The following is a 23,080-nucleotide window of genomic DNA, read 5'->3' on the forward strand; positions in this document are numbered from 1 at the left end:
TCAGCTTGGCGAACCCCCTGGAGTGAAGGAGAAAGAAGAGAGAGAGAAAAAAATCGCATTCTGGACTGTCCGTAGCGACCGTCCGCGCCACACGTGTCAAAGCCCATCCTGACGCTTCCCAGTTCGACACAAACCACCGATAAGAGACATGATAAGAGATAATAAGACAAGGATAACGATGATGAAAAGACATCAGGTGGAAGTGGGACAAGTTTAAGTGAAAGGAGTATAGTTGAAGACAGAGATAAGGGATAATATGGCAAGGATAACAAAATGATGAAAAGATAAACAGGTGTGTGTGTGTGTGTGTGTGTGTGTAGACAGAACTAGGGATAGTAAGACAAGGATAACAAAATGATGAAAAGATAAACAGATGTGTGTGTGTGTGTGTGTGTGTGTGTGTGTGTGGCTAGGAATCAGACGCACTCCTACCCACCCTCCCAGTCCTTTCATCCTTCATTTTTCGGCTCATTTTCCCTTTTATCTCATTTTTCTCCTCGGTGCTTCTCCCACTCTCTCCTCGTGGCCTCGTTTTTTCGCGCTCATGTTGAACTTTGCATTTTTCGTTTTTCGTTTTTTTTTTTTTCTTTTTATGGTTCGTCTGTGGGCGGTGAAGTAGATTGGGTTTTGCAGAATGTGCGTGTGTGTGTGTGTGTGTGTGTGTGTTTGGACGGAATTTGCGAGAGGCTTTTGAGTGAGAGTGAAAATGAGATGAAGTGAGGGGAGGCAGTAAGCGAGGGAATGAGTGATGATTTAAGTAACTGTGCTTTTTCCATCCTAAATTGGCCCAGATTTTCGTCGTTTTTCAGCTTATTTCACGTAGTTCAGTGGTAAAAAAAAAAAATGCATCTCGACTTCTTTTCCACAGCACTTCTTCGTGACCAGCACCATATTTTGTCGTTCACATCCTTTCCACAGCACTTCTTCGTGAGCGCACCATATTTTATCGTTCATTCGCTTTAACCAGTCTTAGATTTTTGAACAAAAGCACCTTATTTTACGTAACTTAATGGGAAAAGGAAGCTGATACGGCCTTGCACCCTGTTCATGGCACTTTTTCGTGACTAGCGCTGTATTCGTGTGTTAGTCTACCTACGATACGAAAATGATGATAAGATGGAAATTTTTCTTGTAGTTAAATTAAGTAAAATCCAGTGTTAAGCTCGTGTTCTAACTTTGTGTTCATGATGGAGAGGCGGCAATACTAGGCCAGGCTAAAGTAAAAGGGATATAGAAACTTTTTTAACATTGCATTTTTACGTTTTTTTTTTTTTCTGTGGTTCATCTGTGGACGGAGAAGTGGATTTTTTTTTTTTTTTCAGAATGTTTGTGTGTGTGTGTGTGTGTGTGTGTGTGTGTGTGTGTTGGAAGGAAGTCCCCCCCACCCCATTCCCCGCACTCCCGGCGCCGTTGGTTTGTTGCGGGCACTTAGGAGGGACAGTTGATGTTTGTTGCACACATACAGTAATAGCAAGAGGGAGGCTGGTGACCTTCGCCAAAAATATCGGGAGTGATTAACCTAGCCCTGGGCCCCTACGCTCCTGATACGATAAAAAGAATTGGATGATGGTGATGATGATGACGACGAACTACAGCAACAAACAGCAGATACAGAAATAATAGCAGCCTAAAAGGAACTAGAGAACAGCGAGGAGAAGCAGCAGAAACAAATTATAGCCACAACAAAGAATCAGCATAGGTCCCGCCCTTCTGCTTTTCTTCCGTCATAGAAAACGGGGGACGCCATTAAAAGTTGACGGGTGCCCAAAGCCTTTTATAAATATTTTCTCTTCTGTTCCTACCATTGGCTTCATAAATCGGAAAGCAGGTTTGAAATATCCGTCCGTTTAGATTTCCGCGCTGCCTGTCGATAAAATATGCTTGAAATTCGCGATGAAATGCGTTGGTGACAGTTTTTTTCTCGAAAGCATTGTTGTTGCAGTCTTCCTGGATTATATTTTGGAATTTTGGTTGATTTTTGTCTTCATTTGGGTTTGTAGTTGAGTGTTTGTTATTGTTTTAGTTATCTTTGTATTTTCTTGTTTTAGTTTCCCCATTATTCCCTTTTTGTAAATTTACCATTAAAATGTTAACAAAGTTTGTTTTAATTAAGGTTCATATAATTTATAGTCCTTAATTGTGTTTATTTTATCTGTTACTAACTTTATCATCCACTCCCCATCCTTCTTCCACCTACCTCATATATTCTCCATCCCTCCCCACCTCCCTCATATACTCCCCATCCCCCTTCCATGCTCCCCATCCCGCCTCCCACATCACACACTCCTCATCCCTCCCCCACTACACCCATAGACTCCCCATCCTTCCCCACCTCCCCCATACACTGCCCATCCCTATTCCCTTTCCACCTCCCCCATACACTGCCTGTCTTTCTCTACCTCCCCCATACACCCCATCCCTCTCCGTCTCCCTCATACACTCCCTATCCCCCTTCCCCCGCATACTCCCCATCCCTCCTCCCATCCCACACTCCTCATCCCTCCTCCATCTCATCCAAAACTCCTCATACACTCACCATCCCTCCCCCTCCTCCTTCACACTCCCCGCCCTTCCCCACATCCCTCATATTTTTCCCATCCTTCGCTCATACAATCTCCATCCCACCCCACCCCTTCGTACATTCTCCCACTCTCCATCCTTCCCATCGTCTCCCCTTCACCCCTCCCTCCCCACCCCACCTCTCAAGCTCAAATCACACATCCGGCTCACATTCCCATCCATTCTAATAAATCTCTTAAAACACCGCAGAGAAGTAATGGAAGAGCCGAATATTTGCCCAGAACTTCGAAGTGTGTCGTAAATATCTCTTCTATATCCTGTTTACTTCTACTTGGCCTAGAATTATCATCTCATCTTGAATGCTGGGCTGTAGAAAGAGATTACACGAAGATATAGCGCGTCACCAAGAAGTCCAATGAAAGGGATGTAGAACCATAGTACTGTGTTCTTCTGCCAGCGTATAATCGTCCGCAAACGGACGAAAATTGGGCCAAGTTAATGTGAAAGGAGGATAAAGATTGGGACTGAGATTGCTGTTTCTCGTCTCAGTACGTCGTCTGTGTGTGTATAGATGAGTAGATACACAGTACACATGAGAGAGAGAGAGAGAGGGGGGGGGGGCTCAGTTTTGCAGTTCGAACCTCCTTTGATCAGGAAAAATTGTGATTCGAATGTCCATATTTCGAATCCCAGGCCTAAATAAGCTTTACACACACACACACACATATATATATATATATATATATATATATATATATATATATATATATATATATATATATATATACACACAGTATTTTCCATGTATCCACTAACTTTTATGATAAAATTATGGTCTCCCCTATCCTTGTACTTCGTGCTGAAATTCACTCACTATTCAAGCCCCCGGAATCTCTTGTCAGTCCCCTAGCCTCACCGAGTTCCAAATCTCTCTTGCTCACACACTCATCCACCATATCCCTCCACCTTCTCCTTGGCCTACCTTGCCTCCTTCCTCTTTCAAATTCGCTCAGATATACCTTTTTCACCACTACTGTTATCCATTCTCTTCACGTGACCATACCATCTCAGTACACTCTCTTCGATTCTGGTGTCAGCAGACTTCCTCACTCCACATCATTCACGAATCACATACTTTCTTATCCTATCCACTCTCTGTACTCCACATACATTCCTCAGCAGTCCCATCTCCACTGCTCTCACTCTCTGACTTGTCATTTTCATGCCACTCCATAGTCTTACATCCATAGTTAAAGTTGGCACTGACACTCCTTCATATAAGTCTCGTGCAGCTGCAACATTTAAGCCTCTATTTCTTATCAAGGCCTTCATTGCACCGGCTACTTATCTTCCTTGTGCCATTCAACTTTCCACTTTTGCACATTTTCCTCTATCAGTGTGTACATAGTACACATCTTTTTGGTACTTTCGATATAAAAAAAAAAAGTATCGGCACCCTGGGGTTAGGTAAGATATGGAATGCTTCGTCTCTGGTTTAGTCGGTAGTGTTGGCATGCCTGTTTAATTCATCAAAATTCACAATGCACAGTATAATGCAGTACCGTATGAAATTGTGAGGTTAGATGTTACTAATTGGCAACTGTCAGAACCGCAGAACCAACCTGTCCGTGTCATTTCCCGTAAATCAGTCCGTGTGTCATGATGTCTCACACTGAAAGGGTGCCGATACTTTTTTTTCTTTTTAATCGACGGTACATCGTCGCTTGTACGGAAGTCTTGGGTGTATATACAGATAATGCCAAAGTCTGACCTAAGGACACTACTATCTCCACCACCACCACCACCACCACTGTTACTACTATTACAGTACTACTACGAGGCTCCAACTATCTGGCCAGCGTCCCACCGCAGACATTCATAAATGCTTAGTTCAGGTTGATTTTTAAAAATAAGTCAACTGTCTTCAGTTCTACCCATTGTTAGCAGCTTGCCTGTACAATTATTATGTTATTATTATTATTATTTATTATTATATGGTCTGTATTTTATTTATATATTTTTGCCCCTACAGTTATTATCATTATTATTATTATTATTACTATTACAATTGTTATTACTTTTAGTATTTTATTTACATGTGTACTAAGCTTTTCCTCCCCTGCTGGCACTTAGGTTAGAACAGATGGATTGTGTAGTCACTTTAGATGGTTAGGTGGATGGTTGCGCTAGAGAGGATGTTAGGAAAGTGGAAGAGACTGGAGTTGGATTTTAGGCAGGTGGTTTTTATGTATATTTTTGGTTGATATTAGGTGTGTAGAAGGTAGCTATGTTAATGGTTTTGCCTTGTTGGTAGATTCTGGTTTTATTTGGTTTTGTGGTTGCCTGGTTGGTTCTGCTTTGGTCCGGTTTCAAGGTTAGTTCCGTTGGTTTTGCGGTTGTCATGGTTGTAAAGTTTTTTTTTTTTTTTTTTTTTTTTTCCCCGCAGTGCTGGAGCAACTGTACGCAAGTTTAAAATGCGTACCTTTTTTGTATATGGGTAAGATGTATGTGTTATTAAGCTTTTTCATACTGTCAGTTTAATTTTCAAAATAGTTATTTTAAGCATTTGCCAGTTTTGTGAATAATCTTCGTTAAGTTTTGTATTGTGTGCAAATAAAACCTTTAATCTCTTCTATTGTTATTTTTTTCTTTAATAATTGCAGACTTGGGTGAAGTGAGGAATCGGAGGGTTCATTGCTCTGCCATGACGGAAACCGATGTGTTCTGCTCTGCCGTGACCAGGGATGTGATGGAAGGTGTAAGTTTGTGTTTCACAAAAAGGTACTGTACAATTCCAGTCACAACTTCCTGCTTAATGTCTGGATAAACTTCCTGTTTAATGTCTGAATAATATGAAATATAATCCATGAAATTAGATACCATAAACTGTAGCTTACAGAATCCGATGTATTAGCCAAATTACAGACTGGAATGTTTACCGAGGATGTCTGAGCATACCCATCCTGCCCAGCCCTGCTCTGCCCTGCCTTGCTCTGCCTAGCCCTGCCCAGGTTAAGGGTTTGTATGTTCATCGGTTAAAAGGTAATATAAATTCCTTCAGTCAGGGCAGTTCTTGTTTGAGAAGTGACCATATTTTGAGACATGTCTTTTAAAATTGACAGTGAAGCCTAAAACCCGGTGAAGTATAACTTAAACTGGAATATTTGCAGAGGATGTCCGACTACCCCCATCCTGCCCTGCCCTGCCCAGGTTGTGGCCGTAAGTCGGTGCATCGGGAAATTGATAATACTGTATAACCTTAATTACCGGGCTTCTTGTTTGTCTGAAGAGTGACCATATTTTGAGACCACCTTTTTATTTTAAATGAGTGAAATATCCATTCACCAATATTTTAAACTGTTATGTATTTTAAACCTATCCCTCAGGATGGACGGGAGAGCTGAATGAGGGTGGGATAAGCGCCATTGTCAGGTTGGAAGTGCTCGTATGTGTCTGTAAAAAGGTGCTGTGGTAAGCTTGCATGTTTTTTTTTTTTTGTTTGAATGAAAAAGTGACGATACCGAGACTGAGACATTGAAATAGCGAAATATCCTTGCACTTGTCTTGCTCACTCCGGTATTTTTTTTTATAGTTGGTGTTCCGTGGATGACCAGAGCACCTTCATAGATGGCTTAGACCTGCCATCTGCCCTGACAAAGGATAGGTGTGAATTAGTGCATTAATGAAAAGGTACTGTTTAAATGCCATTATATTGCTTGCCTTGGTTTTACATAATTGGTATGTTTACCTTTTATTTTCTTTCATATTTTTTTATTAGCTTGTGATGTAAGTTTCATAAGGGTATAATTTAGCCTTCATAACCCATTCGCTGTTAGAACTAGATAGGGCTTTCATTAACCTATTATGTTCCTGATTTAGCCTTCATACACCCATTCAGTTAAAATCCCTAAATTGAATAAGCATCTGGTGGTATCCCAGTTATAATATGATGGAAATAAGAGACAACACATTCCTTTGAAGTGAAATCAAATTATCCTCTTCAGACTTCAGTCCAGTGATGTTCCTACTTTTGTTAGACGATTGTAGTCAGTTTAGTTTTTAGAAGAGTTGGACACAGTCTCCACTATCGTGACTAGTTTGTTGACCCAGACATCTTTGTGAACCTTTAGGACTGTAAGTTGTTGTTTCCCATGTCTGCAGTCCATTATCCTACTCTTGAGTGAATAGGGTTCTCTCCCAGAATAGTTTCTAGCAGTAGTGAAATGAAAGACGTCATTGAAGTGTAGTTAAAGCAGCCTTTACTTGGTTTATTTTAACTTGACGGAACTAGGCCACTTAAATGTGAATGCTGTTAGGGTTGCATGAATTTGGTGAACCCTAATCACGAGGCAGGAATGAATCCTTTGGTTGCTAGTCATATCAGCCATCTAATCTGACTACACTTGGTCATCGACTGAGCTGGTATGGTTGAAGGATCTTGATCTGGTTAGAACAAACTGACGGTTAGGTTTTGTACATATTTGATAACTTTATATATATCTTTCAGGATGAATTGGAGTGCCTTGAGGTTGGGTAAGTGCCATATCCTACCAAAGGGTGGAAGATGATGCAAGTTGCTTGAAGATGGACGACATTTAAGTTGACAGATGGAAGATACAGAAAATTGCCCAAGGATTGATTGAAGATGCAGAAAGTTGACAGAAATGGAAGTTACAGAAAGTTGCCCAAGAATGGATGGATGGAAGATGTAGCACATTGCTTGAAGATGGATAGAAGATAGAAATTTGCCCGAAGATGAATGGGAGATACAGAAAGTTGCCTGAAGATGGATGGAAAGTATAGAAAGTTGCCTGGCTATTAACGGAAAATATAGGAAGTTGCCCAGTGATGGAAGCTGTCAACTTTGTCAGTATAAAGGTAAGTGGAGAACTCTTTGAATCACATAAATTGTTTATTATTTGGTGACTGAAGTAAGTCAGTATTTGTATGTTTTGTAATAGTGGCAAATAATGATATAGCCATATATGATAAGTTCTCAATATATGACCTTTTTGACGATTTTAACTATCAGTTCCTTACTGTGTCAAGGAAAATTTACCTGTTAGATATCCAATGTTAACAATAATTTTTTAGTGTATATACTTTAACCTAAGACATCCATAGCCCCATCGTTCCTTACTGTGTTAAGGAAAATTTACCTGTTAAATATCCAGTGTTAATAATTTTTTAGTGTATATACTTTAACCTAAGACATCCATAGCCCCATTTAGTTTCGACCAACTCATCAAATTTCATGCAACCACAACTTAAATGGCCAAATTGTCAGATGAGAGGGTTGATCTAACTTTTAACCAAGGAGGCTCATTCCTGCCTCATAACCAGTGCTTGTTGAATCTCACGCAACCACAACTTGGTATTTGTTAGAAAATAGTCATTTCACATTTGAGAACTTATTGTATGTTTTTCATGCTGCTACCGGAGACTTATCTGAATATAAACCTAAGTTGTATGCTTAAACATTAAATTGCAAAGTAGAATGCAAACCCCTCATACACTGTCATTTTTGGAATGCCTGTGGTTATTTGGTATGGCCCACTTGTATTGCACATCGCAGAGTGCAGCCATCAACAATATTGGAAGGCTTAAAAATGGTCCATCAGACCCACTTGTGAGAAACTGCCCACCCCAGGGGAGAGGGGAAAGAATACTTCCCCATTATCCCTGCTTGTCATAAGAGACAACCAAAAAGGGCTTTTTTGTCTCTAGTCTTTTACTCTCCTCTTCTGTCCTACCTCTCATATTTCCAGGATTCTTCCAGCCTTTATTTTCCCTCTTCTTCTCCTATAGTCCCATATAACCATATTTGAGCATGGTGCTAATTCTCCATTATTACTGTACCTCCTTTAGAATTTGTAAAAAATGGGGAGCTAGCATTCCATTTTGCAGTTTAATTTTTAAGCGTATGACTGAGTCTTAAATCTACAGTTAATTGTTTTGTGCTTTATTCTTTTTCAGACTTGGTGTTTGCTGAGGATGGAGTCAAGCATACTAACCCTTTAACCGCGGGTATTGTTTTGGTCTGACTGTCCTCTCCCGCGGGGGTTTCAGCCAAATGTAAACAAACCTTTAAACCTTAATAACTCTGCACAGAATAAAGCTAGAGAAAAAAAAAAAAAAGGTACCATTAGAAAGTACTAACCTTCAGCTTTCCATTGATGTAGGTTTCATGACTTTGTTGACTTTCACAGGATGGGGAGGGCCGTTAGAAGTGAGGGGTGTGAAATAACTATTTTACGCCCCACACACCAGTACCAAATGCCAACCACTCTCTCATAATAGTAATATAAACATATATGAACACTGTACATACGATAAACACCCACTCTGTGTTCACTGAGGTAGGTAAAAGGCACTTCCCTGCGGCTGCGCCTCACTTCACTGCGGCGGCACCCGCTCACTGACATTTCATGCAATCTTTTCATTCTTTCTAACTTCTAATATTATTTTACATATAATCTGGGCAATATACATTATATTTACACTGCACTTATTACTATATTGCGTCACTGGCGCATCACAGAATTACACAAGTGCCGCAGAATTACACAAGTGCCGCAGATTCTCTTATTACAATATCACTTATACTGGCCAATATTTACATTTTTTTCTAGGCAAAATATCCCTTATTACTACATTATCCATTATACAATTATTGGCAAAGCACGTCACTGTCGCATCACTATATATCACTGTCACTTTCAGTATTTACTCAGAGAGTGGTACTCGGCAAAGCACAGAGTTACACATAGAGCGACTTGGCATTCCAGGCACTGGTGTGTGCTCATTTTTCTCGTCCTAGGCCTCCGTGTGGTGGTAGAACATACTCTGCAGCGGCCCTGTGACAACCTGCCGCCTGCTGTAAGAGGCAATTTCACAAGCTGGTGCCGGCTCATGTAATTGCGGCACTCAAGACGGTCAGGTTGTGTGTCAGAGTGTCGCCTCGGGATCAATGCCGTCACCTGACCAAATCGTGCAAGTAGCTGCTGCACGACAGTCTTGGAAAACTGTCTCAATGATGGTTGCCTTATGCCCCCGACTTGTGTCTTGTAGAGAATGAAGGCGTTGAGCATGCACATATCGAGCATGTGCAGGCAAGCCTTCCTGTACCATCAGGTGTTTCTCCTGAGACAGTCGATTTCGGCAATCATCATATCAGACTTATCAACAAGTCTCATATTGACATTGTAATCAATGACGGCATCAGGCTTCATGATTGGCTCTCCCGTCCTGTAGCTGACCTTCCCAGTTCTCTGCAATTCCCCCTTGTGGATGGTGCTGATCATATTCACGACCTTCTTGTCATGCCACCTGATCGCAAGAAGCTTGTCTGACTTCTTCAGGTGAACATCTCCCTTGGATGATGATGATGCTTCAGGGAAACTTGGCCACTCTTTCCTATAGCTCCGTACAGTGCCAACAGTGCCAATGCCGTGTTCAGCAAGGTATTTGGAGAGTTTCGGTGCTGTGTAGTAATTGTCTGTGTACAGCACATGATTACCACCAAAATACCTCTCCATCAGCACTTTTACAACGGAGCCAGAGAGGCCTAGGGGGTCTTTCCTGTTCACATCCATTGTACTAGCAGAGTAGATGACAAAATCCAGGATATACCCCGTCTCACAGTCACACAGCACAAAGAACTTTATCTCAAAGCGGTGGCGTTTGCTGGGGATGTACTGCATGAATTTGAGACGTCCTCTGAACAATACCAGGGATTCGTCTATGACGACTTTCTGCATAGGCCGGAAAAATCGCATAAATCGATCCCTAATCCTGTTGAGAAAATCCCTCACTTTCCACAAAGGGTCAGTTTGGGACGGGTTTGCATTGTCAGCGAAGTGCAGGTATCCAAGCAGCTGTCGGAACCGATCCCGTGACATATACTTCCCGAATATTGGGATAGTAGTAATGTCATCCACGAGCCAGTACTCCTCCAACTCATGTCTCTTTATATGGGGCATAAGAAACATTAGGGCAAAAAAACCATACAGCTCTCTGATTCCGACAGGCAACCACGACACTTGCTTTGGTGAGCCAATAGGTCCCAGCCCTTCTGCTGCACAATGAGCTGCATACCTATTGGTCTCATCGCTGACATGCTGCACGATTTCATCATCCATGAAGGCCAGGAAGTAGTCAACAAAGTCATCTCCTGCGTTGCATGGGAAGGCAGGCTGTATTCCAGCATTTGTCATATCAAACGGTGGATTGTGTGGCTGAAAATCTGCACCATCAGACCAAACAAATGCATCCACTTTGCCTGTGCGTGGTTCAGTGGCAGTGGCAGGTTGCATTGCACTCGTTTCCCCGTGAGAAGGAGCTGAGGTGGAGGCAATGGGTGAGGCAGGAGGCGAGCAGGAGGGGGGTGAGGCAGGAGGCAACGGGGAGGGGGGTGAGTGCGGGGGCGGTGAGTGGGGGGGTGGCGAGGGTGAGGGAGCTGAGCGGGGGGCAGGCGGGGGGGTTTCTGACCTGGTGCGTGGTGAAACTTGACCCTTTCTACCCCGCTTATCACCTCGCTTATCGCCCAGCTTTGCCCTCCAACTGCCACGCATCCCCTTTGTTCTAGGCCTGCCTGCCCTGCCTGCACGGCCTGCCTTCCCTCGCTTTGCAGGCTTTGGGAATTCGTACTCCTCAGATGATGTAGACTGAGGAGAGGGCACGGCAGATGATGATGATGATGTGAGGGCAATAGGGCTAGGGGAACGGGAAATTGATGGGAAATGCTTACTAGGGCCTGGTGTGGGAGACGTGAGCCTGCGCTTCACTCCCTTCCCACGTGCAATACCAGATTTGCCCATAGGAGCCTTTCCTTTCCCAGAGTAAGTTGGGGGTGGTGGGGGGGAAACAACATGATCACTTTCATCACTGTCACTATCAATGGAAAATGGTTCACCACCAATCACTGCCAAATCATCACTGCTTGCTGTGAGTGTGTCACTTTCACTGCCACAATCAAGAGTAGTACTTACAGTTTTGTCCAGCTCCGTTCTAATTTCAGGAGTGCTCAACCCCTTCTGCCTCGCCGTCGGCAGTTCCTTTACCGGTGTAGAGGTAGAGGGAACACTAGCACTAATCATTGTAGAGGAGGAAGCGAGCGACGATGAGTCAGGACGGAGCGCCATTATCATGCACAGAGCTGGACAGATACTGACTGATGCGGGTCAGGGCAGGGGTGGGGGGGGCCCCCTCGGGGTTGGAGGAGGGAGATGTGGGATGGCTGGCGTGAAAGAACTCGACAGCTACTCTTGCGTGAGACACTTTGCGCGCCGGGAAAACGCGCGGTGTTCAAAATATTCACGATCATTCCAGAATGACACCCGCGGTTTGGTCCAGTTTTTTCAATGTCATTCTGGAATGACACCCGCGGTTAAAGGGCTAAGGAAATGGACTGCTGAGCCCTGTACCATCACCTATGTTGTCTAGCTGACTGTGACCCTGCTAAGGTTAGAATTCTTCATAGTGAAGGTTAATGTTTCATTCATTCATCATCCAATCCTACGTTGCCCCATGAGGACCGTAGGAGCCTGGGGCTAGGCAAGTTGGTCCAGACATTTAAGATGAGTTACCAGCCTCACTAATCCCTGAGTGGCATTATGTGAGCAATAAACCCCAACCACCCTTTGGATATAGACCTTCACCGGCTTAATCCGATTGGAGCACTGTAATTACCCACTAAACCACCAGGTGCCAAAATTTTGTTATATGGTTACCACTCAGCGTAGCAAATGGTTTCCTGGTGTACAAGAAACCATTTGGCTTAAATTTGACTCGTGACCAGTGTGTGTCATTCTTACCTCACAACTATTGCACAGTGAATTTCTCGCAACCATGACGGAACTTGTCATTACCCAGTTCAGTCTGATGATGATGATCCACGAAGGGATGAAGAACAACATGAAGGGAAAACTCTCTGTTTAGGCACTTTTTTTTTTTTTTTTTTTTTTTATACTCATCTTCAGAATTATTCAGCTTAAGAGACCGAACTGAATAGGTAGTTGCAACTCCAGGCCCATCCGGACTTGAATCCAGTGGACTGCAGGCTGATACATTCCTCTTGCACTCCACAGCCCTCTTTTCGTGGAATGGGGAGTCGAGGCCCGAGAGAGATTTGTGTAGTCAGGCAGTGGAGTTGTTTGGTTGTTCTGGTGCCACCGCAAGAAGGCATCCCACTTCAGCATGCAATAAACACTATCATTCAACATCTTCATTAACAGAGGCCCTTCCTGGTGTAGTGGTTAGAATGCCCCAGATGGAGTAACGACCTTGCATAGGAGTCAGAAGAGAGGGGGAGGTATGGAGAGGTAGAGGTAGGGAGAAAGGGAGAATTAGAGAGGGAAAGAGATGCCTAGGAGTAAGGGAGGTGGGAGCTGGAGGAAGGACAGTGTTAAGGTCAGAGTTGTGGAGGCAGGGACCATGGGCTAAACTAGATGTGGGGGCCCCCTGTCTAGGCTAAGTGGCCCCCATAACATTTTAATGACCACCTTAGGAGCGCATAGGATGCCGGCTGCCGTCATTTTCATCATTTATCATCTTTATAAGTCCCTTGAATCGGGGTGACGTCCTTTTTATATTGCTCTTGCTGCCACTACTCTATCTCACTCAGTCTTCTCGTATTCTAAGGTTTTATTAAGACCGTTTGTAACTCCTCCAGTTCGAAAAGGCTGCCCTGAACTGAATAAAACTGTCAAATGGAAAGATCAAAGTGAAAGACATCCAGGGCCTCAATGTGTGAAAGCATTTAATAGTGTTTTTATAATTGGTGTCTCCATCATGGGTGGGGTCTTAGATTGCTGCCTTGTCAGCCAAATGGTTAACTCCTTCGATCCGTGACAAATATTTTAGTTTATGTTTGCTGGCCTCAGTCGATTTTATTTTGCTACGGAGAGACTTTTGGAACTGGAGGGATGACACAGCCTTCAGTATAACCCCTTCAGTGCAAGACATCTTTTCTGAGTTGAATAAAATTATCTGGATATAGGAAGAAAAAAAAAAAAGTTATCATATTGAAGGGGTAAATTTTTGTTAACAGCACTAATATAGTTTTTAACCACTTCTGCCAGAAGACGTATATTTTAGTCGTATTCTTGCCATCCCCAGACGAATTTATTCAAGTTACGAGGGTTTTTTCCCACTGCAGGCCTCTTCATTATCTCCTTCGGTAAGAGAGGCCTTCCTTAAGTTGAATAAAGTCGTCTTTAGGCGCAACAGAAAATCAATAATATGTCATCACAGTGAAGGTGTTAAGGGAGGGTCGGCGGAGTTGGTGCTGGAGATGGCAAGAATAAAATGTGAATACGTCATCGGACTGAAGGGGTTAATCCGCCCCCGTATGGAGGCAGTTTGTTAGTGGCAGTAGTGCATCCTTTCAAAATCATTCCTCACTCACCCCCCCACCCCCACCTCTTAACACCTTCCATCTCTCCATCACATACTTGGTCTCAACTGTTCTAAATATCAGTGCATTTTGTCATAGTCTTGGTGTGAAAGCGACCATGTACACAATAGTTACTTAGTATTTTTGTGGATTACATGAACATAAGACGCGACGAAGAATAGCATTGGAGTAGCCTCATAGTTCTTTGCTTGGATTCAAATGAGAGCGGGAGACTCAACCACGCGTGACGTCATGACTCTTCCACCTCCCTGGGGATCTGCGCATCCGCCTGACGTGGCAGTGGACGTGACGTGTCCAACTAAGCCGTGATTTAAATGTATTTTATGCAGCTGCAGTACTTTACCAATAGACTGTAATCTACTTCATGTCATTTAACGTATTTTTCTTATATTTTTTATAGGACAATTATTTTAAGTTGTTTTAGATTTTCAGTTGAAATTTTCAGGGTTCCCGGATGATGTGCCTGGTAGCCATTTTGAGAGAGAGGATCAACACGGAGGCTGTGGAGAGAGTGTTGCAGCAGGACGGTGACGCTAATTAAGTAGACTAATGCTGCCAATATTTTCAAGAACCATCCACAACAAAAATAAATAAGGGAAAAATGCACATAAGCGGTGGAAAATCATGAGGTAAGCAAATTATATTAGTGAAATGTTAAGGCAACAGCTTAGACTAGCCACAGCATAGAAACTTGTTAGGGTTGAATCATCGGTTATTTTCTGGAACACCATTGTTTGAGTTATGATTGGTGTTAAGATTTGATTAGTTAAGTTTTGTGTTGTGATAGTCGAGGTTAGGATGAGAAAGGCTTTGCTAGAATATTAGATTAGTTTCTTTACTGTCACGTAACGTACAGACTTTTTTTTTTTTTCCTTTAGTTAAATGTACTGGTCTGTTTTCATGGTACATCTGGTAAAATTTCAAAGTAAATTTGACGTCATTGCTTTGACCATGAAACATAGATACTTCTAAAAATTGGTGTGATTTTTCTCCCGACCTACTCAAACATATCAAACCTTATCTAGTCATCTGACCTTAATCTGTCTCCATTTAACCTTATCGGATTCTATCAAACTTTAAACATCTAACATTATCTAATCCTAACTCCATCTAACCTTATCTAATCCCATATAACCTTGTCAAACCTAACCCCCATCTAACCATATGTAAGCCCATCTAACCATGTTTAACCGCATCAGACCGTCTAACCTTATCTAACTCCATCAACATTATCTAACCCTGTCTTATCTTAGCTAACTGTCTAACCTCATCTAGCCCTATTTAACCTCTTCTAACTTTATCAGACCCCATCTATCCTTGTCTAACCCTATATAACCTCATCTAACCTTATTAAACCCCATCAGATCTAACCAAACAATCTGTCCATGAACAATACAGAGGGCCCCTCATCATACATCTAACCCCACCTAACCGAACCTAACTTTAACCCAGCAACAACACAGGCAGCCTTTATTATAAGAGTAACCCCACCTTAGCTAACCTTGACCTAACCAGACAATGATGCTCTCTGGCAAATGGAAGGTGACTTGCCACCATGCCCACTCAAGGAATGACCCGTTCATCAGGTTTGGGAAATCGGACCTGTGTCGGTGGACCTCGACATTGCAGCCCTGTTGAGCAAGCGTCGGCCCATGGACCACATTTCCCCACTGCTTCTGGATGCATCCCAGATCCTGATGGATATGGATAATGATCAGGGGACCTCTACCATCGTTGATCATATATGGGCATGTGTCATTCCTGGTAAGTAAATGTGTACCATCAGTTCTCTGTTGCTATAACTACCATCAGTTTGGTCACACTAGGCAGTCCTGTAGGAATAGACCAGGTTTTCAGTGTGCAGCAGCTGCCATCCTTTTAGATCAGGTTAGGCAAAGGGTCAGACTTGTTCTTGGAGCCCTAAGCATTATGTGTGTGATGGGGACCATAGCGTGGTGTCTCGGCGATGGCTGGTGTACGTACTTGGATGCTTATGGTGGTGTAATCTTGATGGACATCAACAAGATACTTCGTGCACTGCAATTCACGCCTTAGCATTCTGCAGCGACCACCTCATCTGTTCCATTCCGTTTTGTTGATACTTCAGGGGTGTAGCCTTTCCAACAGCTGCACCCTTTAGGTACTTCTTTTTATTGTGTCATTTTTAATTTGTGGTAGATTTTAGTTTTTTCTTCCATATTTTCCAAAACCCATACACTCAAGTTCAGTCGTCTTTTCTCTCATGAAATTAAAGTTTTTCCACCGACTTTTCTTCGTATTGTTGTCAAAATAAGTTGTTCTCTTGCTGATATGTACAGTGGACAGAAAAGCAGAAAATATTCTAGATCTTTGTTTTCTTCCTCACATCCAATACGCTTAGATTCCTAATTAATCAATATATTCCTGTCATTTAACTATTAGTTTACAGTTGATGAGTATATCTGATATTGTATTATTAAAGATTTTTTCTTTTATCTGTGATTTATATATGCAGTACATATCTAGACTTCTTCCCTATCTCTTCAATCCAATATTATTTTCCAGTCATTTACTCTTTTATTGATCTCTTCAGTTTTCATCATCTTAACCCGTCACGTCCCGAGCTATTTCGCACCTCTGACACCCCCCAATCCCGAGGTATTTTCGATTTTTTTTTTTTTTTTGCTAAAACCTCCGCTTTTGGTGAGAAACATCGAAAATTCATAGAGAAATCGCTCACCTGAGGTTTAAAATACTCGATCCAGGTAGCAGTACCTCCTTACCTTACTTGGTTTTCTAGCAGGCTGGCACCAAAGAAAACTAGTTCTGTGGGAGGGTAACTATTTCACACCACTCATAAACGGTATTTATTTGTTTACTTGGTACGAAATTATATGTAGTATGAGAGTATATTGGTTTTCAAACAGTAATATAGGCATTATAATCATTGTTTCACTCACTAACTCATCATACCTGACCTTTTTTTGCCACATTACGTGATCATCATTTCTGACTGTTTCTTCCTCTAATGCTATGTAAAGAGTGTCCTCCACCTTGTCATCGATTGGGGAATCACTCTGGCCCTGAATGTCTTTATTGGCCAGGTCACTGGTAACAGGTGAATTGCCGAGACAATGGCGTGCAGGGTGGGGGAGGTTATGTGGTGTAAGGCATTGTCCCTGCTTGGCATCTTGTAGAGGAATAGAGGAAGGTGTCCCGTGTATACAGTAATCCCTCTACTTTCCAGACATCCCCACTAACCAGACATAATCGTCCCGGGATCCAATATTCCCAAAATAGTCCGAAACCGCAAAAAAAATCGGGGGGGGGAAAAAAATTATTTTTTCCCGCCCGTAATTTGAACTTGGCACGCGCGGCGCGGGACAGCTTTGTTGTGGTGCATCATTCCTCCAATGTCTTCTAGAGCACCCCTGCACCCTCCCCACTTTCCGCCTGTCTCTTGTCGCGAGTGAATGCTCGTCATCATGGCTGCCCACGTGCTTGCTTTTGTGGTGGTGCCTTACCTGCTGCAGGCACTCCTGCTGCTCTCGTGCCTCTCCTTCATGTGTGTGATGATGGCCCCGCCGCCTGAGAAGAGGAAGAGAGTGGCACTGACTCTGGAGAAGAAGCTGGAGATATTGGAGAAAGTAGATGTGGGATGGTCTTCTTCACGCATCCTCCGTGAGTTTAACCTGGCCCAATCTACTTTGTTTGATATTAAGAGATCCCGACGCAAACTCATGCAGTACACGGCTGACTTCTCGTCGAAAAGCAAATGCAGCGTGGAGAGGAAGATGACGTTTACTCCCAAGTTTGCTGAAGTAGACCGCACCACATTGATTTGGTATCGACAGCAACGTGCTGCTGGTGTGATGGTACCGTACATGGTACGGAGCTGAAGGCTGCTGCTGAGAAGTTCGCAAGGCTTCACGACACCCTAGACTTCAAGGCATCCGAGGGTTGGCTCTTCGCATTTAAGTTACGGCATGGCCTTACCAACCGTAAGTCTCATGGCGAAGCTTTGGATGCTAACGAGGATGGAGTAGACGAGTTTCGGCACAAGGTGAAGGGCTTGATCGACAGGGAGGGCCTCACTCTCGGTCAAGTCTACAACACTGACGAAACTGGTTTATTATTCTATCGCTCTTTGCCTATGAACACTCTAGCCGAGGAGACGGAGAAGCGTGTACCTGGCCGCAAGCTCTCCAAGCAACGGCTAACTGGTTTGTGTTGTGCCAACGCTAACGGCATGCACCAGCTTAAGCCCGTTATTGTTGGCCGTGCAAAGCAGCCTCGGTGTCTTCGTGGGGTGATGGATGTCCTTCCTGTCGTTTGGTACCATTCTTTGAAGGCATGGTTCACAGCCCAGATCTTCAAAGACTGGTTCCACCGCCATTTCGTCAAGGAGGTCATACATTACCAGACGGAGAAACTGGGAATCCCACACGACCAGGTAAAGGACCTCCTCCTGCTCGACAATGCACCTGCCCACCTGTGCGACAAGGACTTGGTGGCTGAGAATGGCCGCATTAGGTGCATGTTTCTGCCACCTAATACTACTGCTGTCATCCAACCAATGGACCAAGGAGTGATCATGGCAACGAAGCACCTATACCGACGGAAGTTCCTGGACAAGGTGATGGTTGTTCTTGAGGATGAGGACGAGCGCAGGGAGGGATGGGACACGCCAGGCCAGCGGACTTTGGAAAACCTTCACCGCTACAGCATCAAGTCTGCCATTTACAACTGGGCCAGTGCATGGAAGGAAATCCCTGTCAAGACTAGAAAATGGTTGATCTCGTCTTCTTCTAGGAACGGATGCGGAGTACGATTTCCTAGGTTTCGACGTGGATGACTTCCATGCACGATTAGTTTCTCTACGGCGACGATGTTGATGTGGACGAAGTGTGAGAGTTGTTGGATGACGACGAGGGCGATCCTGGGTTTCAGACCCTGTCTGATATCGAGATCGCATCTTCAGTTGCAGATGTCAGTACCCAGCTTGAAGATTCCGACGAAGACGGTGACGATGATGCGGACTCCTCTCAGCATGACACAAATCCAACCATCCCCAAGCTGAGCGCACTCCAGGAACACCTAGAGTTCGTTATGGACTACTTGGAACACCGGGACTGCGACAGGGAGATGGGGCCTTTGGGACTTGTGGAGGAAGTGCGTGCTTTCAGGCAGTGCATCATAAATCGTCAGAATCGTTGTTCCTTGCGTCAATCAACGATTGACAGGTTTTTCAGGCCTGTGACCCCCGCTGTGCCCAGCCCTGGCTCCACTCCGTTTCCTCCCCAAGACGGGCCCTCATGTTCCGAGCCACAGCCCAGCACATCAGCCATGATGGAGTCACCGCTCGACGTGAGTTTGCGTCTATCTTCTGAGTCGTCTGCAGTGGGTACACCATCACCATGACCCAGCAACGCACCCCTAGGTCACCTGCCAGCGATACTCTCAGACTCTGACAGTGATTAAACGGCAAGAACTTCTCCACTAGACCACACGGGAATTTAGTGTTGTGCAGTGAAAGAAAAACAGTGCATACAGTATTGTAAAGAAAGTAGAAATTTGAGTGAAAAGACAAAATTTTTGGACTAAATTTAATTTAAATACACTTGATTTGTTTTGAAATTGGTTTTATGAGTGGAAAGACTTACAGTGCAGAGTGCAACACTTATTAAGTTACAATGGAGCATAAGTAAGACAAAGAGTGTGCAGTGTGAAGAGAATGGACTTCTGAGTGCGATTGACTAAGTTCAGTGCAAGACTTCATGAACAGTGTACTGCAAGTGCTCCAGGAAATCCTTCTTACTGTCAGAGTCTGAGAGGAGGCGGTTATTCATCGAGATGGCCAGGGACTTGCTGTAAGTAGGCAGAATGTTTCATACTGTACTCTACTGTATTTTCCATACTATACTTACCTCAAACACCTCATTTCACTCTTTTATGTCCCTTATTGGTGTGAATATGTTGTCACAGGTGCTATGCATGTGCAGTAGGGAGGTGTTTTTCTGAGTTAGGCTAGGTTAGGGTCCATAACTACCAGTCCAAGAGCCAGGGACTTGTAAGTACCCAGAATGTTTAATATTGTATGAACCTACCTCAAAAACCTCATTTTATGCTTCTTTTGCATTTATTTCAGTCTTTTATGTCCCTTATTGGTGTGATTTGGGTCTTAAATAGGTGCTATACATGTCCAGAGGGAGTTGTATAGGTGTTTTTCTGAGTTAGGGTCCATAAGTACAAGTCCAGGAGGCTGGTGCCCACTATCCGGACAGGACCACTTTCCGGACATGCCTATGGCTCTATTACGTCGGACAGTGGAGAGATTACTTAGTATTTTTGTGAATTAACATTACCCCTCCTTTCTATCATTTTGTTCTGTGCCTCTTGCCTCCCTGGGATACCGGTGTAGGGTATGGGACAAGCTACACCTGTACCACAAAGAACAAGTATAATACGAGTATACTGATGGTGTCAGGGTGTGTTTCGAAGTGACTGGAAAGAATCCATATTGTTCCCTTTCCCCAGACCTGGTCATGACCCTGCCACCTCAGAGATGCCCATAGTTCTACTAACATGTGTGGGGAAGCTTCTGGAGATGGTGGTGGTGTTTCACCTCACGTGGTGGGTGGAATAGCAGTCACTGCTCTTGGAGGAACATGTGGTATGGAACAATATGTTTAGTACAAAAGATGATAATTCATTAACAGTTTTGTAATTGAGAAAATGAAACAGAGCAAGAGAAGTCCTTAGTTACATCAGTATCACTGTTTGAAGGTATCCCTCTTCAGCATAATGGTCAACTGCACTGATATACTGAATGACAAAGAATGTACAGGATAGTAATATACAGAATGGTAATTGTTAAAATTTTGCAGGTACTTTGGAAATTAACTGGCTAGGGTTTGAAGATCCAGTGGGAAGCCTTCAAGCCTCATCATCAGTGGATGAGGACATACCGTTTCTTTTTCCACCTCATGTGAACTTTCATCTGCTCATCCCATGGAGGTAAGTAATAATACAGCAATTTCTTATCATTTTTTTGTATCACCAGACAATTTTTTCATTTTCATACACCATAAGTTTAATTTTAATCTAGTTTAACTGTTGGATGAATGTTGTGAGAAGAAGTGCATGAACAGGGATGTGGCACCCCATTTTAACATTACAGCATCCGGATTTACTCTCGGATACTTTTGTATGAAGCTACAGAATGCTGTGAATGTTTTTGGCATATCAGATAGAGTCAGGATTCCGGGGTCTTGAATGATGAGTAAGTGGAAGCGTGGCTCATTGGATTGGGCGGACTTTGGCTGTCTGGACGTGCTACTCCTCACCCTGCCCCTGGGTTGGAAAGGAGGTCCAGATGATGATGATGAATTGGAGGACCAAAAATATTTTTAATATTATATAATTTCATAACATGGAGTAGCAAAGGGATTAATAGTTTACTTCGAACCATTCTGGTTCAGTGAAACTATTTATGTGATCGGGAATGTCTGTAGGTAACAAGATTGAAATACTGTACATCACCCGATTGTATGAATTAAAATATTAATTGCCCAAGTTACTAATTGTCAAATTTTGCAGGTGATGCAGCAAGATATTCCATCTTTGCAATGTCCTCCTTTCAAGGTAATTAATGGTAAAGTGTTGGATAGGGATGCCTTCACGTGGTGGCACTGACACCTCCAAATATACTAACTTTAGATTAAATTTCATGTTATGAATTGTTTGATGAGGCTGTATCTAATCATATAGTTGGATAATGCTCCTTTGAAAAGTGTGTCTGAGTTAAATCATGTGGAGGTAGAAGGAGTACAATCCACCCTTGTTTTACGATGATGCATTTGAAAACATTCCATCACGTTGCAATAATTGTGTGCTGTATCAAGTCAGTTCTGTATGTTGAACTGGAATGTTTTTGGGCAAGGGTCACCCAATCAACAAAGTCAAAAGAAATTGCTAGTTCGCCCAAAATGGTAATTATTTCACATTATTGCATTTCAGTTGCTCCATGTCATTAATCCATCCCCTCTGGGTGATGTATACATGACGACCTGGGGACGTCCAGGTGGCATGTATACATGATTAGTGTTTCACAGTATTATTGTTATTGTGGTATTATTATTATGATTATAGCATTATTTTATAATATTATAGTTTTAGCTGAGAAATTATGGTTTAAATAAAGGTGATTTTTAAGAAATACACCTGCTGGTGGTTTGGGTGGTGAAAAGAACCCCCGGACGTGGTGGGTTAAAAAGAAGTACTGTATAATTAGTTTGCAGTTCAGCTGGTAGTTATTTTATTTCGCTGCACTTCGCTTGCTGGTTGGGCAGCAACACCATATTAGTGTTCCATTCCAGACACTGACACACCCAGTAGTGACAGAGTTCAGAGGCCATATTGAAACTAACAATTGAATACGCTTGTGTGTTGACGATTGTAGGGTTACATTCAGAGACAAGTTACTGATCTACTCTCACTTGTATATTCTTATGTAGGCAATATAAGTAAATGCCGTTTGCAAGGTATACTACCAACACCTCACACTACATTATACCATAATCAGATTATTCATATATTTTTATTCTGATTTTATATAGATTTTTAAAAGTGGCGTGAGAAACGTTATCACGATGCTACCCAACCTTTTACTTTGCATGAATACTTTCAATAACTGTGATTTTACTGGTTTGGACATGTATGGAGGAGGGATGAGGAGTATGTCGGGAGGAGGATGCTGGAAATGGGGTTACCAGGCAGGAGAAAGAGAGGAAGGCCAAAGAGAAGGTTTATGGATGTAGTGAAGAAGGACATGTGGGTGGTAGGTGTAAGAGAAGAAGATGCAGAAGACAGAGTAAGATGGAGACGGGTGATCCGCTGTGGCGACCCCTAAGGGGAGAGCTGAAAGGAGAGGAAGAATGCTGAGTGGATTTTGCTGCCTTACAGTTTTTCCAGATCTCTACATATTTTGGCCTCTTAGTGTTTATCTATTCAGTAGACACACATTAGTTCAGTTTTACTTGTTACTTGTTCAGCCTCCTCATAAAATTCTACAGCAGACCTTACTGTACAGCGACCTTGCAAAACTCGCTTATAGTCATTCCATTTTAATAAAGTCCCAATCCCATCATGAGGGCCCTTGCCGTG

General features: G+C 43.0%; 1 protein-coding gene across 1 annotated transcript in view; it reads right to left on the reverse strand.

Moving 5' to 3' along the window:
- The window catches only part of Cont (Contactin), a 187,067-nt gene that overhangs the window by 106,650 nt on the left and 57,337 nt on the right, over positions 1-23,080 (reverse strand). Inside the window, exon 4 of the mRNA XM_080283189.1 lies at positions 15,438-15,697. Coding sequence (XP_080139315.1) covers positions 15,438-15,697 — 260 coding nt within the window. The remainder of the gene's footprint in view (positions 1-15,437; positions 15,698-23,080) is intronic.

This window comes from Coenobita brevimanus, chromosome 96 (assembly GCF_032717465.1).
Source record: "Coenobita brevimanus isolate Jiangsu-jjx chromosome 96, ASM3271746v2, whole genome shotgun sequence".
NCBI classification, from domain to species: Eukaryota; Metazoa; Arthropoda; class Malacostraca; order Decapoda; family Coenobitidae; genus Coenobita; species Coenobita brevimanus.